The sequence below is a fragment of the Lonchura striata genome, chromosome 4 (assembly GCF_046129695.1).
Source record: "Lonchura striata isolate bLonStr1 chromosome 4, bLonStr1.mat, whole genome shotgun sequence".
NCBI lineage: Eukaryota > Metazoa > Chordata > Aves > Passeriformes > Estrildidae > Lonchura > Lonchura striata.
The window spans coordinates 46151841-46174643 of record NC_134606.1 but is presented as its reverse complement, the minus strand read 5'-3'; the positions used below and the strand labels follow the sequence as shown (position 1 = coordinate 46174643).

The following is a 22803-nucleotide window of genomic DNA, read 5'->3' as shown; positions in this document are numbered from 1 at the left end:
GTTAAACGGTAAAAGTCCAGTCTTGATTTGTTCAAAAGAAAAATCACACCAAAATGGACTTGCTTATTAAGCACCGCCTTTGGTTTTCAAAATTTTTAAAAGATTTTATATCTAAATGCTAGATGCTTCACAGATTAACTGAATTGGAACTACGTGAAAATTGTTTTAATTTTTGTGATGAAAATTCTGATATATGTTGTGTGAAATCCTTCAGAAAATAGTAATATTTCGCTTCAGGGACAAAGTTAAATGTAAAGAATTGGAAATGGAAAGAAAACCAAGAGACTTTCAGAACAGATGTATTCTACTAGGGTTTGGTTTTTTTGTGTTTTTTTTTGTTTGTTTGTTTGTTTGTTTTTTGGTGTTTTTTTTGTTTAATTTTTATTTTTTTATTTGCAGCCTCTGCATTTAATATTATGTGTACTTAACTAATGAAATTGGTAGGAAAAGTTCTTCACAGAAAAAAATAAGTCAAACAAAAGAGGGAGCTCTTTGTACATCTGTCCAATGTTTTCCTATTTAGGATTTCTTTACCAAGACTCTGATTCAGCAAAATAATTTCTGTGTAGGAATATACTTAATGTTTTCCTAAATAGCAAACCTTGTTGACAGTGTGTGTGTGTTTGTTAAGAGAAGGAATTCATACCCTTACTTTAATTATTTTGGTGATTGATGGATGGTGTCCTTACATGACAAAGTCATGCTGATGTCGGGTTTTTACAAGTCTGGAAGATGAAGAAAAGTCAATGAAAATGTAAAAATTGTTGTCTGACTGTAGTGAATTATAGAAGAAATAGCACCACAACAACTGTGTTGTGTGAATATATGCAATTTATTCAGCAGGATAATTTAGAGAAATAAGTGAAATAGATATTGAGAGTATTTGTTGTTAGAATATAGTGAAAAGTGTTCTAAAGCTATTGATCATTTTCATACAACTGGCTGGAGCTATGTGAGGTTTGTGTTGAGGGTACCAATACACAAATCAAATCCTAGTGCTTCAAAAAGAATTTCTGCACACTTTTTGTGAACAGCTCTTGCTGAATATGAAGGTATTATGTATAGCCTGATGTTTTCTGTATGCCAGTAAGAAGTCTTTGTCTCTGCTACATGGTTTTGTAGAATTAAATCTGTGTGTATAAGGTATTGTCTTTTTATATATTTATATTGCTACATAGAGTGTGTGATAGTGTAGTGTAGTGTAAAACTCTACTTGGTGTTGAGAGTTTGTAGGATACCTGAAATATATATACATACACAGAGATCTTAAGATGTAAAGATGCTTTGGATTTAAGTTGAAGATTTAAGTTTCAAAATTCCTTTGTTGTTTGTGACTAGCTGCTGTTAAATTAATAAAACTTAAGAGCTACAAAAATTGCCCCAGGCTAGATGATCAGATGATGTATATTAACTAGATATGAACTGTCTGAGTTTGTAGCTGCAAAAACTACCAAGATTTATTATTTGAGTAATTGTTGCATTACAACAAATCTCATGGTCATAGCCAATCTGTTGATTAATGGATGGGCTGAGGTTTACTTCTGCAATAAGCCCAAGGAATCAAGTGCCAAACCAGGCAGCCTGCTAAGGGTTTCTGGTGGCTTAGACCTCAAGATGATGTAAATTATTTAAAGCAGGCTGGCTGCTGTCCTTTCTGTGAAGTTCACATAATTCTGTGAAGTTCACTTGCCAGTGCAGTCATTTTCCAACCACTGCTTCCAGTATCATTATCCCTTTTATCTAAATAAACAACAGCAACTGAAATGCAATGTGAAAAGTGGAAAAACCCCAAGATTACAAGAAAAAATATTTTAATATCTGCTTTTATTAGAGACCTTTGTAGTGGACTTGGGCCTGTAAAATTCTCCTCCCACAGGTTCTGTAAAAATGTGGTATTCAGAGGGTGTTAAGAATTTTCAAAATACACTCCTTGAAGATTTGTACTAATTGTTGCTAAGTAATGTGACAGCTGATTGTGGAAAAGGACTATTTTGCATAGGTGATATAAAGGAAGCATTTAATTTTCTGAGCTTCAGATATTGTACCGTGAAATGAGCCCCCTTGTCACATAGTGGCTAATCCAGTCATAATAGCTGGCAACTTGTGTGTACACACCAGGGTGGCCAGCCTCCCCACAGTTCTCACCCCAGCTCACAATGCCCCAGACATAGGCCACGTTTTCTGCATCAAAGCAGACCAGGGGGCCTCCTGAATCACCTTTACAACTGTCTGTGGAGCCATCGTAAGTACCTGAAGAGGAAATAAAAAGCAAAAGTAAGTTAAGTTACAAGCTGTCACACAAGGCAGAGCTCAGGAGATTTTTCAGGTCTGTGTTGCCTCCTGACAGGTGTTTGCCTAATTGTCAGCAGTAAAAAAGATTCTGAACCTCTTCAAATCTCTTACTTCTCACTTCAAGTGCAGGGCCTCTCTTTATACTTGTGGCTGGCCCAAATTCTCATTTGCTTTTTCATCAGTCTTATTTTATGCAGTGCAATAGAGAAGAATTCAGCCACATTCACTTCTCTAAAAAGTACCCCATAAAAATGGAACAAGGTATAAAGATGTGTGCACTGATTCCTTTGGAAGGGAAGATACCATAATGTGTGTACACCTCCGTGTCTGCCTTGGTGTCCTCCCTACCCAGTAATCCATTATCCAGTTTCATCTGTTCAATTATTCTCTTTCCCAGCTTTATGAAAACAGGTGGGCAGGCACAAGAAGGAGAGCAGATGAATCCTGGGATGGGAGGGAGAGCTCTAAGTGCTCCCACTGCACAGTTGGACAGAGGACCTTTAGCAATGCCAGGTAGCAGCCCTGAGGCACAGGTGTGCAGGATCCAGCGCCCTTCATGCGTCAGTGTTCACAAACCTACTCATTTGCAGGTCAGCAAACACAATGTTTGTGAAACAAAATGAATCAAGATGGATGTGATATAAACACAAATGCTGCTACATAGCTATAATATGATTTATGTTTTTTTCCTATATACTTAGTAAAATTTTATTAATTTCTAACACTGTTACTACATTTTCCTGCTTGGCTCACTGTCCTGGTATGAAGGAGCCCATACAAAGCATCAGTCCCCAAGTTTTTAAAATGTAACCTCTTTCTTGAATCTGTACCTTACTGAGAAAGAGTTATGTGAACTTTTCAGAGTTAGGATTACTAATCCTATAAAATAAGATTTTTATTGTCTTTAATCAATTTAATTAATACTTGCTTGTATTACTAACTCCTAATTACTACTAATACCAGCCCTTAATTTTAAAGTTTTTATTTGCATCAGGGAGGGGATGTTAACCCCAGATATCCCCCTTCTGAGTGTATCTCATATGGTACTCATGTCATTGTCCCCTCATGATAAAGTATGATCACTTGAAATATATTGAAGCAAAGGGAAATAAGTTACAAAACTGGTGCACTAAATAAACCCAGTATCTTACAGATGACATCCTGAATTTATCACAAATTATTTCGCTTTATATCTGGTTTTAATTTTTTTGTTGAGTTTGTTTAAAGGTTGCCTTTACTTTTTGATTTAACAAACAGTTGAAACCATCTGCCCTGAGTTGAATACGCAATACTCTTGTAGTTATGTATTTGGCAACACTTTGTGTCCCTTGAGAGGCAAAAAAAGTGTATTCAAAATCCTTATTTTAATACTAGGAGTGACAACCAGTTTCCTGGACAGACTAATCTAATTTTGAAAAGTTAATTGCATTTTTCTGGTATGCAGTGTAGTAGAGGCAAATGTCTAAGCAGATGAGTATATATATTCTTGTCAACAGGGTTGTGTGCTCTAGGACACACATTTGCTTAAATATGTTGCTGAATCAGAATCAAATACAGTAAAGGTAGGATGTTCAGTAGGCTGTAAAGTGCTTGTGTATTTAGAAAACATAACTCAAACATGCAAATATTTGCCCAAATAATCACAGAAACTTGTCATGCTGTCATCTGAACTCTGTTTACAAATTGGTGTATAATGGTGGATGCCAGAGGCTCCAGTGGCTGGTATTTAGCCAACAGTGATATTGTGATAGTTCATTTATTGTCTTTCTTAAGTCTAGAAGATTCCCAGCCAGTAGGTCTGGCTAAACTGAGAGCTTGATGGTAGAGAAATTATAGTACGAAAACTGATGCTTACCTGCACATGCCATTTTTTTAAAAAATCGTCCTGGATACAATTCAGAACAATTGTTAAATAAATTAATGTTTCCCCACTTGAGGATAAATTGTTTTGTGTAACCTAGAGAAAAAAAAAATTCAAAATTTAAAATGGGAAGTACACATTAGACACATTTAGTATAATAATTTGAAAGTCATTTACGTATTTACAGAATATTTTCTTCAGTATTATAAACCAGAAACCTTAAACTGCCACTAATATTTACCCCATATGAATTACAATGCATTGGCCATATATTTCAAAATAGAGTGGTTTAATTGCAGTGTAAACTACAATACTTTATTTTTGTGACATTTTCACCCCTTCCATTTCCTTGTATTCCCAAGGGTTTTTTTTCCTTTGTTTTCCATATGAAGGTTTCCAGGCATTTGGAAATGGCTACATTGTTTTTTGTGAACTGGACGTGTGGCTGTGATTAATCCTTACTACCTTTTTTTCCAACTCTGCTCTATCTTTATGGAGCAGTTACAGAAGATATGGGTGAGCTATGTATTCACAAATCTAAAGAGATGCTCTGTTTTGTTCTGTCTGTTTGCTAACAATTCCCAGCTTTGGATTTGCTGGGTGGATGCTACTGAGTATGAAGAGGAGAAACCTCACAACCAGTATGTGGTAGCTCTAGCACCAGGCTGTAACACAGTGATACAAAACAAATGCTTCCCAAATCTTTGAAAGCATGATTATATTTGGCTTATCTGTCTCTGTGCAAGGTTCTCTGGGCTGAACCCAAGCATGACAGAGACAGGACATGCTGAATGACTGCTGGCTGTAACTTAAATCCTGTTGGGAAGGGGACAGAGGACAGGCTGTGACTATGGGTCTCTGTGAGCTACCAAACAACATCTGTTACATGTCCTTAACAGGTCTCCACAGCTCACAGAATTATTAGATGGACAAAAGGAAAATTTCTTACTTCAAGGTAAGTTTGAGGGTAGTTTTCATCCATATCAATCTAAAAAGTGGCTGAAACAGCAGATGAAGCAGTACAGAAGAGAGAACCCAACAAGTGCCAGACCACAGCCTACATTTTCTGTTCTCAGCCTCTTCTGACTGCTTTGTGCACAACTGTTCTTCAGCCTTTTCAAAAGGAAAACTCCCCACAATTAGAAAATTAGTTATATAAAGAATACATTCCTGAAGCAAGCACTAAAACAAATACCTTTCTCTAGTCCCCATCCAGAAACCTTGCATCTGTCGCCAGTCTTAAACATATACTCTGACCAGGGGATACAGGCAGGTATGCTTTTGTCTTCCAGGGAGCATTCTCCATTCGCAGAACCTTTCAGCTCCAGCAGAGCAATGTCATTTTCATACGTTGATGCATTGTAATTTTCATGAATTATCACTCGGTTTAGTTTGAAAGTATCTGTCTCTTTGTCGTATGCAATTGTGTTCAACATTCCAACCCAGACAAGGTAGAGATGGACCCGATTTGCCCTGGAAAAAACAGTGAAATAAACACAAGACTTAAATTTCAAATGCTTTAAAGCTGTAAACTGTTGCATTTTATCAAAGTTTCTGTAAAATAAAAATCCATATGAAATAAATATATTTTCTTTCTGGACTTAATGCCCAGGTTTTTCTGAAGTGTAGCAAATTCAAGGCAGACGACACATGCTGAGTACTGCAACTAATACAAAAAATTATGTTAAAGCCAGGCTCTGTTTAGTGCTGTGACAGAGAAAACAGGTGTTTATGCTGCTCTGATAAAGATTGAGCAGATGTGGATGGGACTGGCAAATCTTACATGGTCTGCTCTTGGCTTGTTCTGGGGAATATATAACCCCAGGGACATTCTCTGGGAACAGATCCTGGACTTCCACAAGGTAGAGATGGAGAAGAGGTCCCTTGTATTTAACTTCAAGCAGAGAGGTAACAATGACCCTTTCCCGCCTGCTGCCATCTGGCTGAAGTACGCTGTGTCTCTTCAAACTCATAGTTACTTTTTATCTTTCTATTCACTGCCAAAACACTCAGTTTTCTCTGAATCTTCCTCATCATTAATGTGGGTGAGTCAGTGTTCTATTCAACAGACAAATAGAAATGAACAAACACATAGCTGAGAAGGGCAGTAGTATACAAATCAATTTTTCTGCCTTGCAGAAAGGAAATGATTTCAGAATTAATTGTTTTTACCTGACACAGTGAGCAGCAGTCAGAACCCAACAGCCACCAATATAAACTCCTCCACAGTACACTGTTGAACCTTCATTGCTGGTGTCTTTAATTGCCACTTGCCAAGGAAAGTCACCCTATTCAATCAACAAACACAAATAATGAGAAATCATTACAATTGTACAACTTTTAGTGCATAAAGGGGAAAATATATCTTGGTATCACCTAATCTCCTTAACTATGTCTGATTTTAATAAAATATATATTCTCCAGAAGTTGTAAATTTGGCTCAGTCAGATATAAAGAATATATATATATATGAAAATTCAGTAATTTTATTCAATCTTCTGACTATGTGCAATGTGTCCTTCCCTCCAGTTTCAGTCATGAAATCCCTTGTCAGAAAAACAGATGGAGGATCTGACCTGGTTTGAATATATTTTTGCTAGATTCTCCTGCAAAGCTGCAAAATTTAACTCTATATTGACAGAATTGTTATTTTTGGCTGTAGTATTGTTTTTCTGAGTAATTTTCAGTGTCTACTTGTACTTCAATGCTTAATATGAAGCTTGTAACTCCATATTTTACTTTATAGACTGTGCTTCTCTTTCATTCAGTGCAATGGCACTACTGCTGCAAGCATGACATAAGCATTGTAGCTGATTTTGTTATCTCCATAACTTTAATAGAAGGAAAATAATGCCCATTTAAATCAATGCTGAATAAATTCATATCTGGTAAAGTTGGTTTTTTTTACCTTTCCAGCAATCTCTCCACCTACAATTCTTTTCCGTCGAGTTAGTGTGTGATTCCTAACACCACAGTGCACTTGGGGAAGAACTGTCTTTATCATTTTTCTTTCTTTAACAAAAAGGAAAAATGTATTTCAGAATTCAGGTATACATTCTTGCTAAGATTTGAGCACTGTGAATATGCCAGTAGCTGAAATAGCAGGAAAATCAAAGACCAAAAATGTTGGCATCTGTTTTTGCTTTCAGAATTGCTTGTGTCTGTCATCACATTACTTCTCTCCATTTTCCAATGCTCTTTACATTCAGACAAATAATTTTAAGGATGTTTCCCTAGATTTGCTGAGAGTTTACCTCAGCTGAGAGTTTACCAGTTGCCAAAACATGCAGATGTAGGTCCTCACCTAGGATGAATTATTATGGCATTCTTGAAATCAGTGAGAAGTGAGACAAACAGTAAGTCCCAGAGTGTATATTGGTAAATCACAAAGTCAGAATATCTGAGTGTTCTAGATCTAAGCAGCTGGCTGGTAGCTAGAAAGTCATTAATAAGAGGGTGTGCTGTTGATTTTGGAGGGTAAATTACACTTACCTTTATCCATACTGTCATTTTCAGCACCTTCTTTTTTGCCTGCAGTATTAACAAAATATTTAAATTATTGGGAAACATTTACTTGAATATATGTTTGTGTGCTGAGATCGTGGAACGCATTTTAAGTGCATAAGGGCATTCTGTTCACATGGAGAGCAATACTCTCCAGCCTGGTGCCTACTGTTTCCTTTCCTTTCCTGCCAGGCACTGTTTGGCTGCCTCAGCCTACAAATGACCAACAACCAGCAGATACTTGTTCATAACTACACAACATCTACTCTCTCTCCAAGCCTAAGGAGCCCTTCTGCCAGGGAACCCTGAGAAACTGCCCCTTTTTTTGCTTCTTATCTCTGGGGAGATGTCCCATTCTCAGAAACAACCAAAATTTCTCCTCCTGCCCCGTTGGCCTTTTGAAACTTTCTAAAACTTGAAGAAGTATTGAGTAACAGCTTTTTATTTGGTTTTAGATTATGCTGTTTGGTACTGTGTGCCTCCTTTAACAGGGTAAGGGAGGATATTCAACATGAGAGGTAAATTAAATGTTTGCTGAATCTGGTTTGTCAGCTTTTATTCAAACAAAGTGCCCATTGAATTCAGTCTCTAAATGGGGGCTGAGCATTGTGTCTGTTCTCATGCCACTGACAATAATGTTTACATTTAGAGTTCTGTTTACCGTACAAATTACCATCTATCAATAGTTTTTACTTTTTTGGCCTTAGACTTTGTCTCTTTTGAGAGCAAGGAAAACATTCTAATTTTCAAACAAAACAATCTTTTCAACAGAGAGTGGAACAGCACAGAAGAATTACTATATTGACAAACTAGTTGAATTCCTCATTTGTGAGGAAAGTATTCCTGCTCGTCCTCTCTACACTTCCTTAGGGGATACCGGTTTGATAGCTGGCCACATAAACAAGACATAATCTACCTTAAGTTTCCCAAAACATCATCTCTTTCTTCCTTCCTATAGTGTTCTTTGTCATGCTGTTCCAGAAAGAAAGGAAAGAAAATTCTATGACCTTTTCTTTCTATGTTATGCATAACATAACATGGGAAGACTGATTCTTGCATAATAAATAAAATAGTAATATGCATTGTGTAGCCTCGAATTAAAATTGAGCTGAATGAAAGAAACAAAAACATCTTTCAGAAGAAAACCTGCACAGGTAGCTCCAGCTTCATCCTCTCCTGTGAGGCAGTCAATTTCTTTGTTGCAGACACTCTTATTTGGAATACAGATATTTGACCGACAGTGGAAACTGTTTTCTCTGCACTCTGTAACACAGAGAATTACAAATGTAAATCACAGGATGATTTGGTTCAGCAAGCTCACACTGTCAGAGAGATTTTTACAATGTAAACCAAATTATATCCATGTTACAGGGGACCTATTCATAAAGCGATTACAAAAGTAGGCTCTGTGTATGTAAATAAAATGAATACTTGGCTTTCCTCACTTTAAATTCTCAAAGTTGTAAGATTTGGAAAATGTGGATCTCTGTTACCAATGTAGTACTGTACTGCTAGACTTGGTGTCACTCCATACCAGTTTCATCCATAACATGTCCACACTCAACTTCAGCCAAAAGATCTCCAATTTTGCCAGCATTACTGATCAACTCAGATGAGGAACTGATGGTGCTTGTGCCAAATCCCAACCCCCCAAAACAGAGACCAAGTTGATTTTTGTTTGATTGAGCTAAATGCCTAAATGTAGGGTTAGGAATCAAGAGTCCTGACATGAAAACACTGGATGAAATAACTTATATCTTCTAAAATTCTTGGTTGTATGAAAAGGTATTATGAACCTGAGAACCCTCTTCCTTCTAAATTTTGTGATGCCTTTGAATGTTATCAAAAGCAAAGCAGTTCCTGAATTCATGGCAGGGTCTTTTGAGCTAATTTAAAATTTTATGTCAATCTACTATTTAAGATATTTGTCTTTAATAGAAAATAAGGTAGTTCTCTAAAAGTATCCAGATATCCCAAGATGATCCAAAGACCACTGAACTCAGTTGAAATACTTATTTTGATTTCAGGAAGCATTGTTTTTGGCCCATTCAGCTGAAACAGCACTATTTTTGTCACGTGGAATCCAAATACATGTCCACTTAATGTATGAAATCACAGTTTTGTTTTGTTTTTGTTTTTTTTTTCCTAAAATTACTGTGACCATGTTTCCACAATTATCCCATTAAAATTACTTATGATTGTAACACTACAAAATTAAGGTTATGGAGGGATAATGATAGGATTTGTAACCCACGTTAGTATTTGGGACCTGAAACCCAAATTTTGAAAGTAATCTCCTACATTCAAGTCATGCTAGATCCGTTCCTCATTTCTAATCAGAATTTTTACAGCTGGGAATGCAGATGCTAAAGGAATGACTGCTCATGAACAAGCAGTGTGCCAGAAAATCATCACAGATGTTCCATGGATGATCTTGCATTAGTAATAAATTTAAATTTAATTTGGTTTAAAGATCGTTAATTGGAAAACCAGTATATTTGCTTAATTACTGTTGACTTTTTCCAAGTAAAAGTACATTTTCATTGTATCAGGACTAATTTTTTTGTATCAATGTATAACAGCCTCCTAAATGATCTAATTTTATTTTCTCATTCTCTGAAGAAATCCAGATTCTCAAGAGATCACTTGTCTGCTTCAAAATGGTATTTCATGCCTGTTTTTTGCACTTGCCTATGTATAAATTAGGGTCTGATTTGTTTAATGTAGTGACTTAATGAAAAAGAGAATTTAACTGTTACATCACTGTAAAAATTCTTTGTGGGTGGATTTCTGCTGCAATTATTTTGAAACACCTGACAAAGGAAATTGTTACCTCTACAGCACAGTTCATCACTCAGGTCTCCACAGTCATTGATCCCATCACAGGTTTTATTCAGAGAAATGCACTTCTTGTTGACACAGTGAAACTCCTCATCTGAACAAGCTGTGCAACAAGATGAAAATGAAGTTAGTGTGGAATTGACTGTAGGTTCATAATTGCCCAGGGAAATACTTTGCCTGCATATTTGATTCTGTCAGCAGTTTGGCCTATCAGCAGTAAGTATGTTGGGGCCCAGTCATGTAAATAGGAATAATTTTTTATTGCTTTGGTCACCTTTTCGTCAGGGTTTCAGTGTGACCACTAATTTTCTTCCTTCTAATTTGCCAGTAGCCTGGCACAAGGGAATTTAATTTCTTCTAATGACATGACTGGCGAGGACTAAACCAGAAATGATCAATTCAAACCCACTATAAATGATTCAAGGGATTAGGATAATTGAGGTTACTCCTCTAGAAAGAACTCATCGAGAGTCTGTGAATAACTGCTTTTGTAAGAAAAAACTGAGATGATTCATAGCACTTCCAGTCAGCAGCATCTCAGGCTGATGCTCGCCAGTGCCAAAGAAAGCTCCTTACAGAGAATGAACAGCTGTTAGAATTCTAAACAAGGCTCTCATTCCCCCTTTACAGTGAGAAACTGAGGAGTCCTGAAAGGCCACAGGAGACACCAGCAGTTTCACACCGTAGTTGCTCTTGTCCAGCTGCAGTGCTAGTGGTGTGCTCACTGATGTCCCTCAAGCAGTGAGCACCACATTGTCACCTCTCTCCTCACCAGTTAAGCCAGGAGAGGTAAGATTCGTGGGATATGATAGACCTTGGTACCCTCGGAAGGAATGGTGCAACAAACAAAACCATGGGTGAAATAAATTTCCTTTGGGGAAATAGCTGTAAAAATACTTCAGGAGCAGCAGTGATTTTTCAAACTTGAAAACTCAAGACTATCATTAACTCCAGATTGCCTCAATTGTCTTAAAGTCTGCAAAATGATGATTTAAAATAATCAAAAGGTTTCAGTGTAGGTTTTCTGTGGCTTAGAGTTCAGCAAACTGGATCCTCATTATTTAAAATGTACTTAAAATATAAAAACACCAAATAGATATTAAACTAAAAAGATCTACTAACCTCTGAGATTTTCATGGCATTGCAGGCTAACCAGTCCTTCATCACTATATCTTGATTTCATTTCTATGTGACATTCAGCAAGACTTGTCTCTAGGCCCCTGCAACTTATTTGCAGACAGTTTAATGATTTTAAGGGAGATTCTTTGATGCTGGAAGTGGCTTGGTAATATTCAGCACCTCTGTGAAGATAGTAATAATAACAAATTATATAATTTCACAATGGATTGTCCACTGCTTTTATTGTTTAGAATTTATACAGTTTTCCTCAGTGTCAGAGAATTTTGGTCATGGCTAAGAAAAAGAGCAGACTAGCAACTGGAGTTGTCTAGGGGTAAACAGTTTTACTTTGGAAGAAGTGCTAATTTTTGCAGGCTGCTCCATAGAACTGTCCCCAAATGCATATGTAGGTCTATGAAAGCCACTGTGTATCATGATGGATAGAAAAGTCTCCTTATGTAGCAAAACTTGTAAGCACAGATCTCTATCTCTCTGTGGACAGGGGTGAGCCGTAACTTGGAAACCATCCTGCATGGAGTCAGCTATCCTTGTTCCCATCCAAACCACTGAATGTTCAGGAAGCTCAGGCCACTGCAAAGCTGGGGTTGATAAATTTTCTATTTCTTGGTTTTACCTGAGCAGTATTCTCCTAACAGTGCACGTATCCCCTACCTTGAAGAAATATGGATTGAGTAAATAAGTAACTAGGGAGGCTTTCAATGAGACTCCAGGTCTGAATGCTCTGTCCAGGGCAAACCCTTCTCTGCTATCTGAAGATACAGTGATCAGGACTAGGAAACACTTCCTTCTCACCTAGAGAGGCACTGCAATAGCAGTTTTAGTTTTCTGGGGACTTTTTTTAGGTTTGGTTTTTTTTTTTTTTTGTAAGGTTGGGAAGTTAAATTACATGTATAGGTGTAAAATTATTAGGTACAGGATACAGAGGTACTTTTATGAGGAGCTGAATATGCAACTTGGGTTATCATTGTAGTCACAGGGAAAAGATCAAGCTGTGTGTGACTTCAGCCATCCCTGGGGCCAGAGAAAGCAGTGGCATGTGGGGTGAAGGAAAAAACCCCCATGTTTTGCTCCTTGTTAGTCTGGCTAATGCAAGTGGCAAAACAGAGCTGTACCCTGTTGTCAGTTGTCCTGACAAACCTTTCTCTGCCCACTGGTCATTGCTCAGAGCGATCTGGGGGTGGTCCATCTATGCATTTTCCCTAACACAGGCCTGAGAGAACACCTCCACATTGGTCTTCATCTTTATTTTAAAGCAAAGCAGTTATGGTTTGTATAGTTGTAGCCTGTAACAGAACACAGAAAACTGTGTTTTTGCTTTCACTCTCAGGTGTCAGTTTAAGAAGTTTTATCAGAAATTTGTAGCCAATACATCATTCATGAGTTTTCTGTCTTAACTGTTGGCTGTTACTGGCACCTATTTAAGCATCACTGCTTTTTCAAATCCCCTGCAGTTATCCAGAGATAAATTCCCCAAACTTACAACTCAAAGCCAAGGTGCCTGCAAGCCACATTTGCTTCATTCATACTCCATTCATTAGCACATACAAAACTGTCATCCTTATGATTCACGGGTTTTACTCGAAGCAAACTTGAATCTCCATGATCCAGATCAACTGAAAATGTTTCTTAAAAAATAAAAAAGAAAGAAATTTTTAAAATCCCCAAACAAAATCATATTATATAGGTATTATTATAGATATTATATTGTATTGTATATATTATATAGATGTATCTAATGGAAAGACAGCATAAAAACAAATCAGGACTAATTTTGTATTTAAAGCCAAAGTTCATATGGAAAGAACATTAGATTGGGAATCAGAAGGTTCAGGTATTATTCCTGAATTAGTTCTGAGGGTTGACTTTGTGTCTTTGAGCCTGCTAATTTCTCAGAATATGACAGTTCAAGGACAAATGAGGGTAATGGGTCCATAAGAGTATTTGAAGATCTATCAAGAACATGTTGCATTTTAGTCTAATGACCTTCTTTAGGGGATTTTTGATAACCAACCAGTAATACTTGGAAGCGAGAGGGCCACATCCTACTTCTATTATCTGTGTTGCAAAATGCCTGCAGCAGTCTGTGTAGCAAAACCAGCAGCAGGGTGACCAGGGCCTGTCAATCACTTTATTTTTTATGAAAATCAGCAGATACTGCCCATTTTCAGTGACACTTCATTTTTTGTTTCATGTTATTACTAGTGTGAGAAAATGAACAGACTTTCTGTAAATAGGGCAAGCATCTCCTCAGCCACCCCTGATGGATAAATTTCGGAAAAGGAGGTGTGAATACCTTCAGGCTTGCATGTTCCCTTGTGCAGAAACTTTGCTTTGGGTTGCTGACACTCATAGCTCTTCAGCTGACAGTAAGTACGGAAGGTCTTGCCATTGGCAGAACAAACTGCAGAGCCATTCTTTGGGCACTGGTAGGGAAGCTTGCAGAGGCATTTTCCCTCCACACATCGTTCCCATGGGTGACAAAAAACTTTCCTACAGGACTTGTGGGTGTATTGGTTGCCCAAGCATTCTTCTATGAGGTAGTTGTCTTGGTCAGCTGGTTGGGCAGGTTTAACCTGTTGAAGGTGGTTTTCTGCAGCCTTAGATGCTGCATTCTGCAAGGCACACAAAAAATAATTTAAATAAAAGCAAGATTAGGGACTGCACCAAGAGTTTTGCATCCCTTCACTGACCTCAGCAAAGTGCCCATTTATAAGCCTTTTCCTGTGTAATCAATAGTTCTTAAATACCATTTATGGTGTTTGTTCCCTTGTCTTTTGCCAACTCAACCTTCTCAGTTTTTCTGAACTATTTTTTTCTTTTTGGATTATTTACCTGGTGTGATCTTCACTCTTACTGATCTGCCACAAACTTTATACTCTTTACTTTTCAAACATCAGCTGAAGTGCACAGCAGAGTAGAAACATTTTTAAAGGCATTGGTTTATAACACATCCCAGCAATTGGACTGCAAGCAGATTAAAGCATAAAGGAATTTAAGCCCCAGAGAAAGAGAATAGCAATTTGTTTGGTTTTTTCTCCTAAGATTTGTTTTATTGGCCTCGTTGACTTTAGATTTAAATATCATCTGTAAATATTTATGAACGACTTACTAGCAAATGACTGTATAATGATTTGTTTTGCAGAGCCCACGTGACTGTTCAAGTAAAAAGTACCTCAAGTATCTGAAAGCAATTTGAAAATCAAGTGCTCATCCTTATCAGCGTTTTTCTTGTCTTGCACAGCAGAAGGTTTGCAATGTGGATGCTTCCATCACTGGACTGCAGGTGCAGATTGTGCCCCTCCCTCTGATGCCCTCAGGGTGAGCAGCACCTTGTTTGTGCAGTCCTCTGCTGACTTCTGTGTGCTGCCTGAGTGCTTTTGCTTACTAAGGTCTGTGGGTAGGAAGAATCTTTGAACATGGAAAATATTTATGGATGGCCTCTGTGTAAAAATGGGAGAAAAACAGTCCTCAAATGTGATTTATCAGTTTTGGCTGTGTCAACTGGATCAATAGAGCTGAAGTTTAAAGTTCTCATGAAATCCTGCCCACAGTAAAGTCAGGGAGGATGTAGCTGGGGCAGAATTCAATATCTCTCCTTTTCATGGCTGTATAATCTCATTAAATCCTTCCTGCTGTTCTTGGGCCAGTAGAATCCAAACTGGGAACCAGATCCACCTTGGCACAACTCCCATATTGTGCGAGGTGTTCCTCCTCATGGGGAACAGGTGCTGATTTTTATCTCAGAACTTCTCTGAAAGGCTCAGATTGGCTTTCCTGGACAGTTCTGCCTGGAGAAAATCTGCAGGAAACCTGCTGGCAATAGGAGACTACCATGCTGCCATATTACAAGACTGCAATCCCATTTCTCAAAAAAGGGAGGTGGGGAAAATTGTAGCACCTTTCTGTGGTCAGCCATGCTTGCAAATTTGGCACAGGATCCTGATTAAAATCTTTTCCACAAACCTGTTAGCATAAGCCCCAGTAGAATCAAAACATTAAAGAGAAATAGCAAACTTCAAACACTCAGGCTGGGTTAAAACGAATGAAGCACAAATACCATGAAAGGAACTTTAAAAAAATAAATTGGTTTTGCTTTTGTAACAATAAACTGTTTATTAAACGTTTTAAAAAGTTATGCCAACACAATAAAACGTATCTTACCTCTGATCCACAAAGACAAAAGAGACACAAGAAAACCAAGCAAATTAGGAGCATTCGCATGATGAAACTTTATCTCCCTTCCTAGACAAATTCCTCTGGCTGTGATTCTTTTGAATGTCAGCTGTTAGATTTGGGTTTAATTTTTAACCATTAGAAAAATATTTTCAAGCGTGTTTAGAAATAAAGTACAGGAGCCTCAACTATTAACCGATAAATCTGATCTCTTCGAAAGATCATGCCTTAACTGGTTTTATCGCAAGTGGATGACGAGGTAACAAAAGCCAAGCCCTTGAAGTAAATGATTAAAGGGAAGCGCTTGTTGGGGTTGCACTTTTCTTTGCGCAGAGGAGTCCGATCGATCCATGGCGCCGGCCGCCCTGAGTGCAGGCGCTCCCGCCCGCCAGGTTACCCTGCAGGGCGAGTGCCGGCGCTCCCGCCCGCCAGGCTACCCTGCAGGGCGAGTGCAGGCGCTCCCGCCCGCCAGGTTACCCTGCAGGGCGAGTGCCGGCGCTCCCGCCCGCCAGGCTACCCTGCAGGGCGAGTGCAGGCGCTCCCGCCCGCCAGGCTACCCTGCAGGGCGAGTGTGCTCCCCACACGGCTCCGTGCCCAGCCCCTATCCCTGGCCCGCCGCTCCCTCGGGAGCGCGGGACAACTACCGGGCACGGGAGCCGCTTTGCGACAGCGCCCTTTCATTTACGGCAGCAGCCCCGTTTGCGGCAGCGCGCTGTTTCCGGCGGCGGCGCGCACGTGCAGGTACGTCCCGCGCGGGAGCCGCTGCCGTGTCCGTCTGTCTGTCCGTCCGTCCGTCATCCCCCAGGGAATGGCCCCGGCAGCCGCGGTCCCCCCGCCTGTGAGCTGATAAACAATCCCGAGGGCCCTGTGAGGCGCTGCGGGTGCGCGCCCGGGCAGTGCGGCCTCCCGAGGGAGCCTCCCGAGGTTTAACGGGGCCGAGAGGAAGGGCCGGGACCACCCCTGATGCCAGCACGGGCAGTGAGGGATGGACAGAGGGAGAGCAGCCCTGCCGAGAAGGACTTGGGGTGCTGGTGGTGACAGGACGGACATGGCCCAGCAATGGAGTCATGACTCACAGCCCAGGGAGCCAAACCTGTCCTGGGCTGCATCCAGAGCAGCGTGGGCAGCAGGGACAGGGAGGGGATTCTGCCCCTCTGCTCTGCTCTGCTCTGCAGAGACCCCACCTGCAGGGCTGCATCAGCTCCAGGGTGCCCAGCACAGAAGAGACGTGGAGTTCCAGAGGAGGCCCCGAGGGTGGTCACAGGCTGGAGCACTTCTCCTCTACCTTCTCTGCTTGGCCTGAGAGTGGGGATTCTTTAGCCTGGAGAACAGAAGGCTCTAGGAACATTTTACAGCAGCCTTCCAGTGCCTGAAGGAGGCTACAGCAGAGCTCGAGAGAGACTTTGTACAAGGGCACATAGGGATAGAGTAAGAGAAGATAGTTTTAAACTGAAAGAGGGTGGGTTGAGATGGGATATTAAGAAAAAATTCTATACTGTGAGAGTGGTGAGGCACTGGAACAGGTCACCTAGAGAAGCTGTGGGTGCCCCATCCCAGGGGGTGTTCAAGGCCAGGGTGGATGGGCCTCTGAGCAGCCTGTGGAATGTGTCACTGCACACAGCAGAGGGGTTGGAAGTAGGTGACCCTTAGGTTTTCTTCCAACCTGAACTATTCTGTGATTTTCTTACTTTGTGCCATTTATGGGGACTGTCATCAGCCCTTATACAGATGAGTGAAAAAAGTGCTGGTCACTGCTAGTCACTTTTTGCAGTTGGCTGTTGCAGTGGATGACATCTTAAGTATAAACTTGATTTTTCACTTGTGAGGACTGAAAACAACACACCATTAAATTAACAAACCAGGCTGACAGGACACTACAATTTGTACAGCAAATCAAATGTGACACGTCTTTTGTATCTTAAACGACTGATTTTTTTGTTCACAATGTAGGAAACAGTAGAGAATGTCTTTTCGTGGAAGAGGAGGTGGAGGAGGAAGAGGAGGTGGCTTCAGCCGTGGAGGAGGTGGTGGTGACAGAGGTGGCTTTAACCGTGGTGGTCGAGGTGGCTTTGGACGGGGAGGTGGAAGAGGAGGCTTCAACAGAGGAGGATATGACCAGGGCCCTCCAGAAAGGGTAGTTTGTAAGTTACATGGAGAAACTTTATTTATTTTATTTAGATTGTCTGCTTCAGCTCTTTAGCTTGTTTGTTCTTTATTTCAGTGTTGGGAGAGTTCATGCATCCCTGTGAAGATGACATAGTTTGTAAATGTAAAACAGAAGAAAACAAGGTGCCTTATTTCAATGCCCCAGTGTACCTGGATAATAAGGAGCAGATTGGCAAAGTGGATGAAATATTTGGACAGCTGAGAGACTTTGTATCCTTTAAAAAAATTGATTGGATATGAAATGGGATTTCTCTAGGATTTTAAAATAGTTCAGGGTTGTATGTGAGGCTTGCTGCAGCTGTAGGTGCTTCATTCACACTAAGTGCGTATCTTACAGCTTTTTTGATATGACTGAATACTTGAAGTCAACCAGAGATTTTCACTCTTTAGCAGTACTGATGATGTGTTTTGGATCCATGGTGGTTCAAGTTGTTACTTTTTCTGCCTAACTGACCAAATTTTCTGCTGTAGGTTACTAAGCCATAACAGAGTTGGATCAAGGGCCTTGCGGATTTTTGTACATTAGGGGACCTTGCTTATGCTCCAGCACATTATTTAATTACAAAGTGAGTTTATACTAAGATGACCTGTTGCTCATTTTCCATAAAAGTGGGATATACCAGGACATCTGCCCATAAAAGTGGGATGTGCCAGGACATCTCTGGCAAAGCCAGCCTGACACAGAGACATTGGGTGCATTCTGTTGTCACTGCCAGGTGGACAGAATCCATGACAAAAGCAGGATAGCTGGGGGAGTAACCTTGTAACACGTCAGTTAGGACTCAGCCTGTGTTGGTTGGTTGAGCACCAGTCACTAGCTATGTGCATTTTCCTCTCCCACATTAAATGTGAAGTAAAATGTGCAGGTTTAAATCACTTCTAATTGCAAATGTGATGAAATTTAGCTGAATTTATGAAATACTAACTTAGAAAATATCTGAATGTTCCTTTCATATACTGATCAAAATCACAGTTTTTAGTGTTTTATTACTGCAATGCTCCTTAAAGAAACCAACAGTATTTTTCAGTGAAACTGTCTGAGAACATGAAAGCCTCTTCATTTAAAAAAATGCAAAAGGTAAGTCAATCTCAATAACAAAATTTTACTGAATGTCATCAGTTAGCTAAGTCTAATTTGTCAGCAGATAATAAAAGCTTTATTAGGTATTTAATAACTTTAAAAGCAGCTTGTCCTATGTAAGCGTAGGAATTAAGTTCCTCATCCTTTCTAGTTTTGTGTTTGCCACATTATTCCTTCTCCCTGCCCCATGAGAAGAGATGCAATAAAATCACACAAATATCATCTATATTTTAGCAGCTTTTTAATTCTGGGGTTTACTTCTTGTGTGCTTTCTCTATTTGGCTTTTTGCAGAGAATAGTTTGACATAATGGGATAAGACCAAATTGTGGATATTTGTAAAGAGAGATATTAATGTGCTTCTTAGTCTTGGTGTTTTGAAAGCCTAATGGAATTCTCTTCCTGCAGTTTTACATTGATCCAGCAAAGCTGCTACCTCTTCAGAGATTTTTGCCAAGGCCCCCTGGAGAAAAAGGTGCTCCCAGAGGAGGTGGTAGAGGAGGACGTGGTGGTGGACGTGGGGGAGGAAGAGGCGGTGGTAGAGGTAAGATCACAAGAATGAAAGCTGCAGAATGTTGGAGTTATTTGAGATGCTGTGGTTTGCTTTGGTCATTTGTTCTGTGGAGTATTTGTGTTTTGTTTTCGAAAGCTTCTGGTGAGAACTTGAATATCAACAGATATATTGCAAATAAAAATGTTTCTGCATGACTATAGAAAAAGCAGTGATACCTTTCAGGTGGCAAGACTGGCTAAATAACAGCTCCAAAGCCTAGGGAGGAGAGAATGCTGATTTATAACAAAGACAGCTTTTTGAGCATCACCTGTGATGTAGTCTTCGGTTAAAGCTGAAGTTTATCTCTTCTTACATCAGAGTTTCTTGTCTCTTTTCCATACCCTGCCCCTTTGCAGCAAGGCATGAGTGTTTCAGAGGGGTTTGGTTGGTTTGGTTTAATGTTGTAATTAATAGATAATAATTACTAATTGTTGTAATGTATTACTGGTTAATATATGTAATTTATTTTTTTGCTTTTGTGAAATAAGTCAATTGTTAAGTCTCTTTAGTATTTTGGACATGGTATATCAGATATTAAGCAATACCTAAAATGCTCCAAATGGTCCCTAGAAGAAACAGGGTAGTAGTAATTGACCTGGTAACTGTCTGGCAGTTGACAGTTTGTGGATTTTTTTTTTTTGTTGTTGTTCGTTTCATTTCAGTAGCTGTCATTGAAATAAATTGTTGCACGTAACCAAGAATTTACGTGCTCCTCAAAGGGTTATTTCTTTTGTTTAGGAGGATTCGGAGGAGGCAGAGGTGGAGGAAGAGGAGGAGGATTCAGAGGAGGTAGAGGTGGAGGAGGAGGATTCAGAGGAGGAAGAGGTGGTGGAGGAGGCTTTCGGGGTGAGTGTGTGGTTTTTACCTTTCAGTAATAAGAATTGCTCCTAAAAATGCTTGTAAATATTAAAATAATTTAGAGCTTGTAAATATTAAATAGAATGTTGTGATTTTTAATGTCTTATAGATGTTTATAGTTCTGTGCAAGAGATTTCTTTGCATCCTGGTAGTTTAAACTGAAGCACAGTACTCTGCATTTATTGATGCATGTATAAAACCATGTTAGTTTTTTGCATTTTATTTTATCAACTCATTCAATGTTATGTATAGAATTTGCTTTAAACGCAAGTAAGATAAGAATTGTTTGATGTATTTTTCTTTTCTCTTAAAATAGGAAGAGGACATTAAAAATGGAGCCATGAGTATCTCCTCATTTTCTCATCATGTCATCTGCAGAAGCAAAGAACCATGAAAATCTTTTCTAAAGGACCCTGAAAATCTTTTTATAAAGAACTTGAAGCTACAAATGACAATTATTTTTACACTTAATGACTGTTCATGGACGCATGAGGAAAGTGTAGCCCCAGGTGAAGAGCTGAAGACTGCTCAGAATATGTAAACTTTACTAACTGAGCCATGATTCGATGTTATTCTTAAGCTGCTTGTTTCTGACAAGCAGTGCAGTCAATGCTTAACTCCATGTTGGAGTTTGGAGTAAACAATCGGTTGAAATGAATTTTCAAAAGACCCTATAGGTTCACTGCATGCACATCCTTCAGTGTAGACTGTGCATGACTGAACCCTGGGTCTCATCCTCCTTTTGTATCAAATCTGGGCTGCTCTGAAATGGACATGCCATTTAAACAACCTTTGTGAACCTTTTTTTATAAATTAAATTTCAAACTTTTGTGTTGATGATTTTTTAAATGCATAATAATGTATAAGAGAGAAGACAGCAGAGTATATTTTGTGAGTTTTTCTGTATAAATATTAATGACAGCCAAAGCATTAAGACATGAACAAGACAAGATTAATACTATACTTCAGTCATCTAATGCTATCTAATTACACTGATATTAAAATGCTAAAGGTTTTTAATTGGCCCTGCATCTCCCCCTTAGCCTGTTTCTCTTGAGGTTTTGATGCAATACCAGGGTGCTGCACCTCTGTGGTGCTCTGGGTTTGTGCAGAGCTGAGATTAAATAGCTCATCACAGGGCTCCTCTGCACACAGTACTTTCAGTTATGTATTGCTTAGAAAGGCATGACAAAATGTGCATGAGTCTTTAAATGGATGCATTAGGAAGGTTGTTGGAAAGATAGTGACTCTGTCTTCCTAAGGAAGGAGGAAGACCTCCAGGTCTCCCTGGAGGAGACCAGGGTGCCTCTCTGCTCTGGAACTTTGGAAATAAAATAGGTGCAAATAGAACTTCCCTGGATTTCTTTCAGCTGTTTGAAAAGGGATCTGTAGAATAATCTATGTGCTACTATTTTGAGCATCTTGTTCAGTGTGAAAAAAGTTATTTTCTGAATTTATTGCACTGTTTTGCTTTTTAATTGATGAATGCAATAATAGGCAGTTTAATTATGTTAGCCTTCTACTTAACAAAGGCAGCAGATATTTTTTCAGTACCAGGATTGGACAGTTACTGCATGTTTTAACAAATGTGACCATTACTTTTAATAATGTCAAACAAAACTTGAAAGAGGAAAAACAAACAGTAAAGAATTCATTTAAATGTGAATAGATGCTGCAAAGGGTAATAGATAAAATGTTCTTCAGATTAAGAAAACCAAACACAGAACATTGAATTTCTGCTAGGTCTGCTGTTGTGAGAAGAAGCTGAATCTACTCTTAAACCCAGGAAATGAGGGATTCCAGATTTTTCTCCCTGGTATTGCTACAAGCCTAGCTTTAGCCAGGTCAGTTAAATCCAGAACTGTGAGAATGATTAGGCTTTTGTTGCTGTGCATTGCTAGGCCTAAGTGCCTTGGGGCTTTGACTTGAGGCTTTGTAAAATTGCCTTTCATCTAAATACTTTGCAAGTAATTGCATTTTGGGCATTCCATGTTGCAGCTGAACAACACAAACCAAGTGCACCTGCAGTGTCAGTACTTCTGGCATGCTTGCAGCTGGATCCTCTGCTGTGCTGGGTTTCTTCACTGATGCTTCAATATTGGGCAGCTGGCTTGGATACTCTTTCCTTATTGCTCTGGCTTTGAAAGACTAGCAGCACAGTCCTCACTCTTGCAGCCAAATTCATGCTGCTCTTTGCTATTCTCTGGGACATGCTTTTTGCCAGGGTGTCAGAAGGCTCCTGCCATGACCTGTGGAGTGCAGGGAGTGAGAGGCAGTGTTTGGCTGCAGGAGTGCTGCCTGGCAGCCCCGGAACAGGCGAGTGTGCTGAGTCTCAG

The 22803-nt window shown here is 39.4% G+C and overlaps 2 protein-coding genes across 3 annotated transcripts; one reads left to right on the top strand and one right to left on the bottom strand.

Annotated features, from left to right (window-relative positions):
- Positions 1-813: 813 nt before the first annotated feature.
- On the bottom strand, positions 814-16165 carry CFI (complement factor I). Its single transcript, XM_021525473.3, has 12 exons — positions 15800-16165; positions 13932-14250; positions 13119-13263; positions 11621-11799; positions 10491-10601; positions 8804-8920; positions 7646-7684; positions 7062-7165; positions 6326-6441; positions 5349-5626; positions 4148-4249; positions 814-2250 (listed from the first exon to the last, which is right to left on the bottom strand). The coding sequence occupies exons 1-12, from the start codon at positions 15857-15859 to the stop codon at positions 2033-2035; spliced, it is 1788 nt and encodes a 595-aa protein (XP_021381148.2). The 5' UTR covers positions 15860-16165; the 3' UTR covers positions 814-2032.
- A 310-nt stretch (positions 16166-16475) lies between these two features.
- Positions 16476-21920, top strand: GAR1 (GAR1 ribonucleoprotein). Of its 2 annotated transcripts, none has more exons than XM_021525525.3 (7): positions 16476-16552; positions 17762-17952; positions 18033-18187; positions 18996-19055; positions 19465-19600; positions 20348-20455; positions 20784-21920. In XM_021525525.3, the coding sequence occupies exons 2-7, from the start codon at positions 17775-17777 to the stop codon at positions 20795-20797; spliced, it is 651 nt and encodes a 216-aa protein (XP_021381200.1). In that variant the 5' UTR covers positions 16476-16552; positions 17762-17774; the 3' UTR covers positions 20798-21920. The 2 variants fall into 2 exon arrangements, with proteins under 2 accessions (XP_021381200.1, XP_021381201.1); XM_021525526.2 differs by lacking the exon at positions 16476-16552 and adding an exon at positions 16563-16649.
- Positions 21921-22803: the final 883 nt, after the last annotated feature.

Excerpts from the sequence above, each read along its gene's own strand:
- CFI (XM_021525473.3), bottom strand. The coding sequence starts at position 15,859 with ATGCGAATGCTCCTAATTTGCTTGGTTTTCTTGTGTCTCTTTTGTCTT. Across the intron at positions 11,800-13,118 it reads AGGCACCTTGGCTTTGAGTT|AGGTGCTGAATATTACCAAG; the intron begins GTAAGTTTGGGG and ends CTATCTTCACAG. Across the intron at positions 5,627-6,325 it reads ACTGCTGCTCACTGTGTCAG|GGCAAATCGGGTCCATCTCT; the intron begins GTAAAAACAATT and ends TGTTTTTTCCAG.
- GAR1 (XM_021525525.3), top strand. The coding sequence starts at position 17,775 with ATGTCTTTTCGTGGAAGAGGAGGTGGAGGAGGAAGAGGAGGTGGCTTC. Across the intron at positions 17,953-18,032 it reads CCCTCCAGAAAGGGTAGTTT|TGTTGGGAGAGTTCATGCAT; the intron begins GTAAGTTACATG and ends TCTTTATTTCAG. Across the intron at positions 18,188-18,995 it reads TTGGACAGCTGAGAGACTTT|TATTTTTCAGTGAAACTGTC; the intron begins GTATCCTTTAAA and ends AGAAACCAACAG.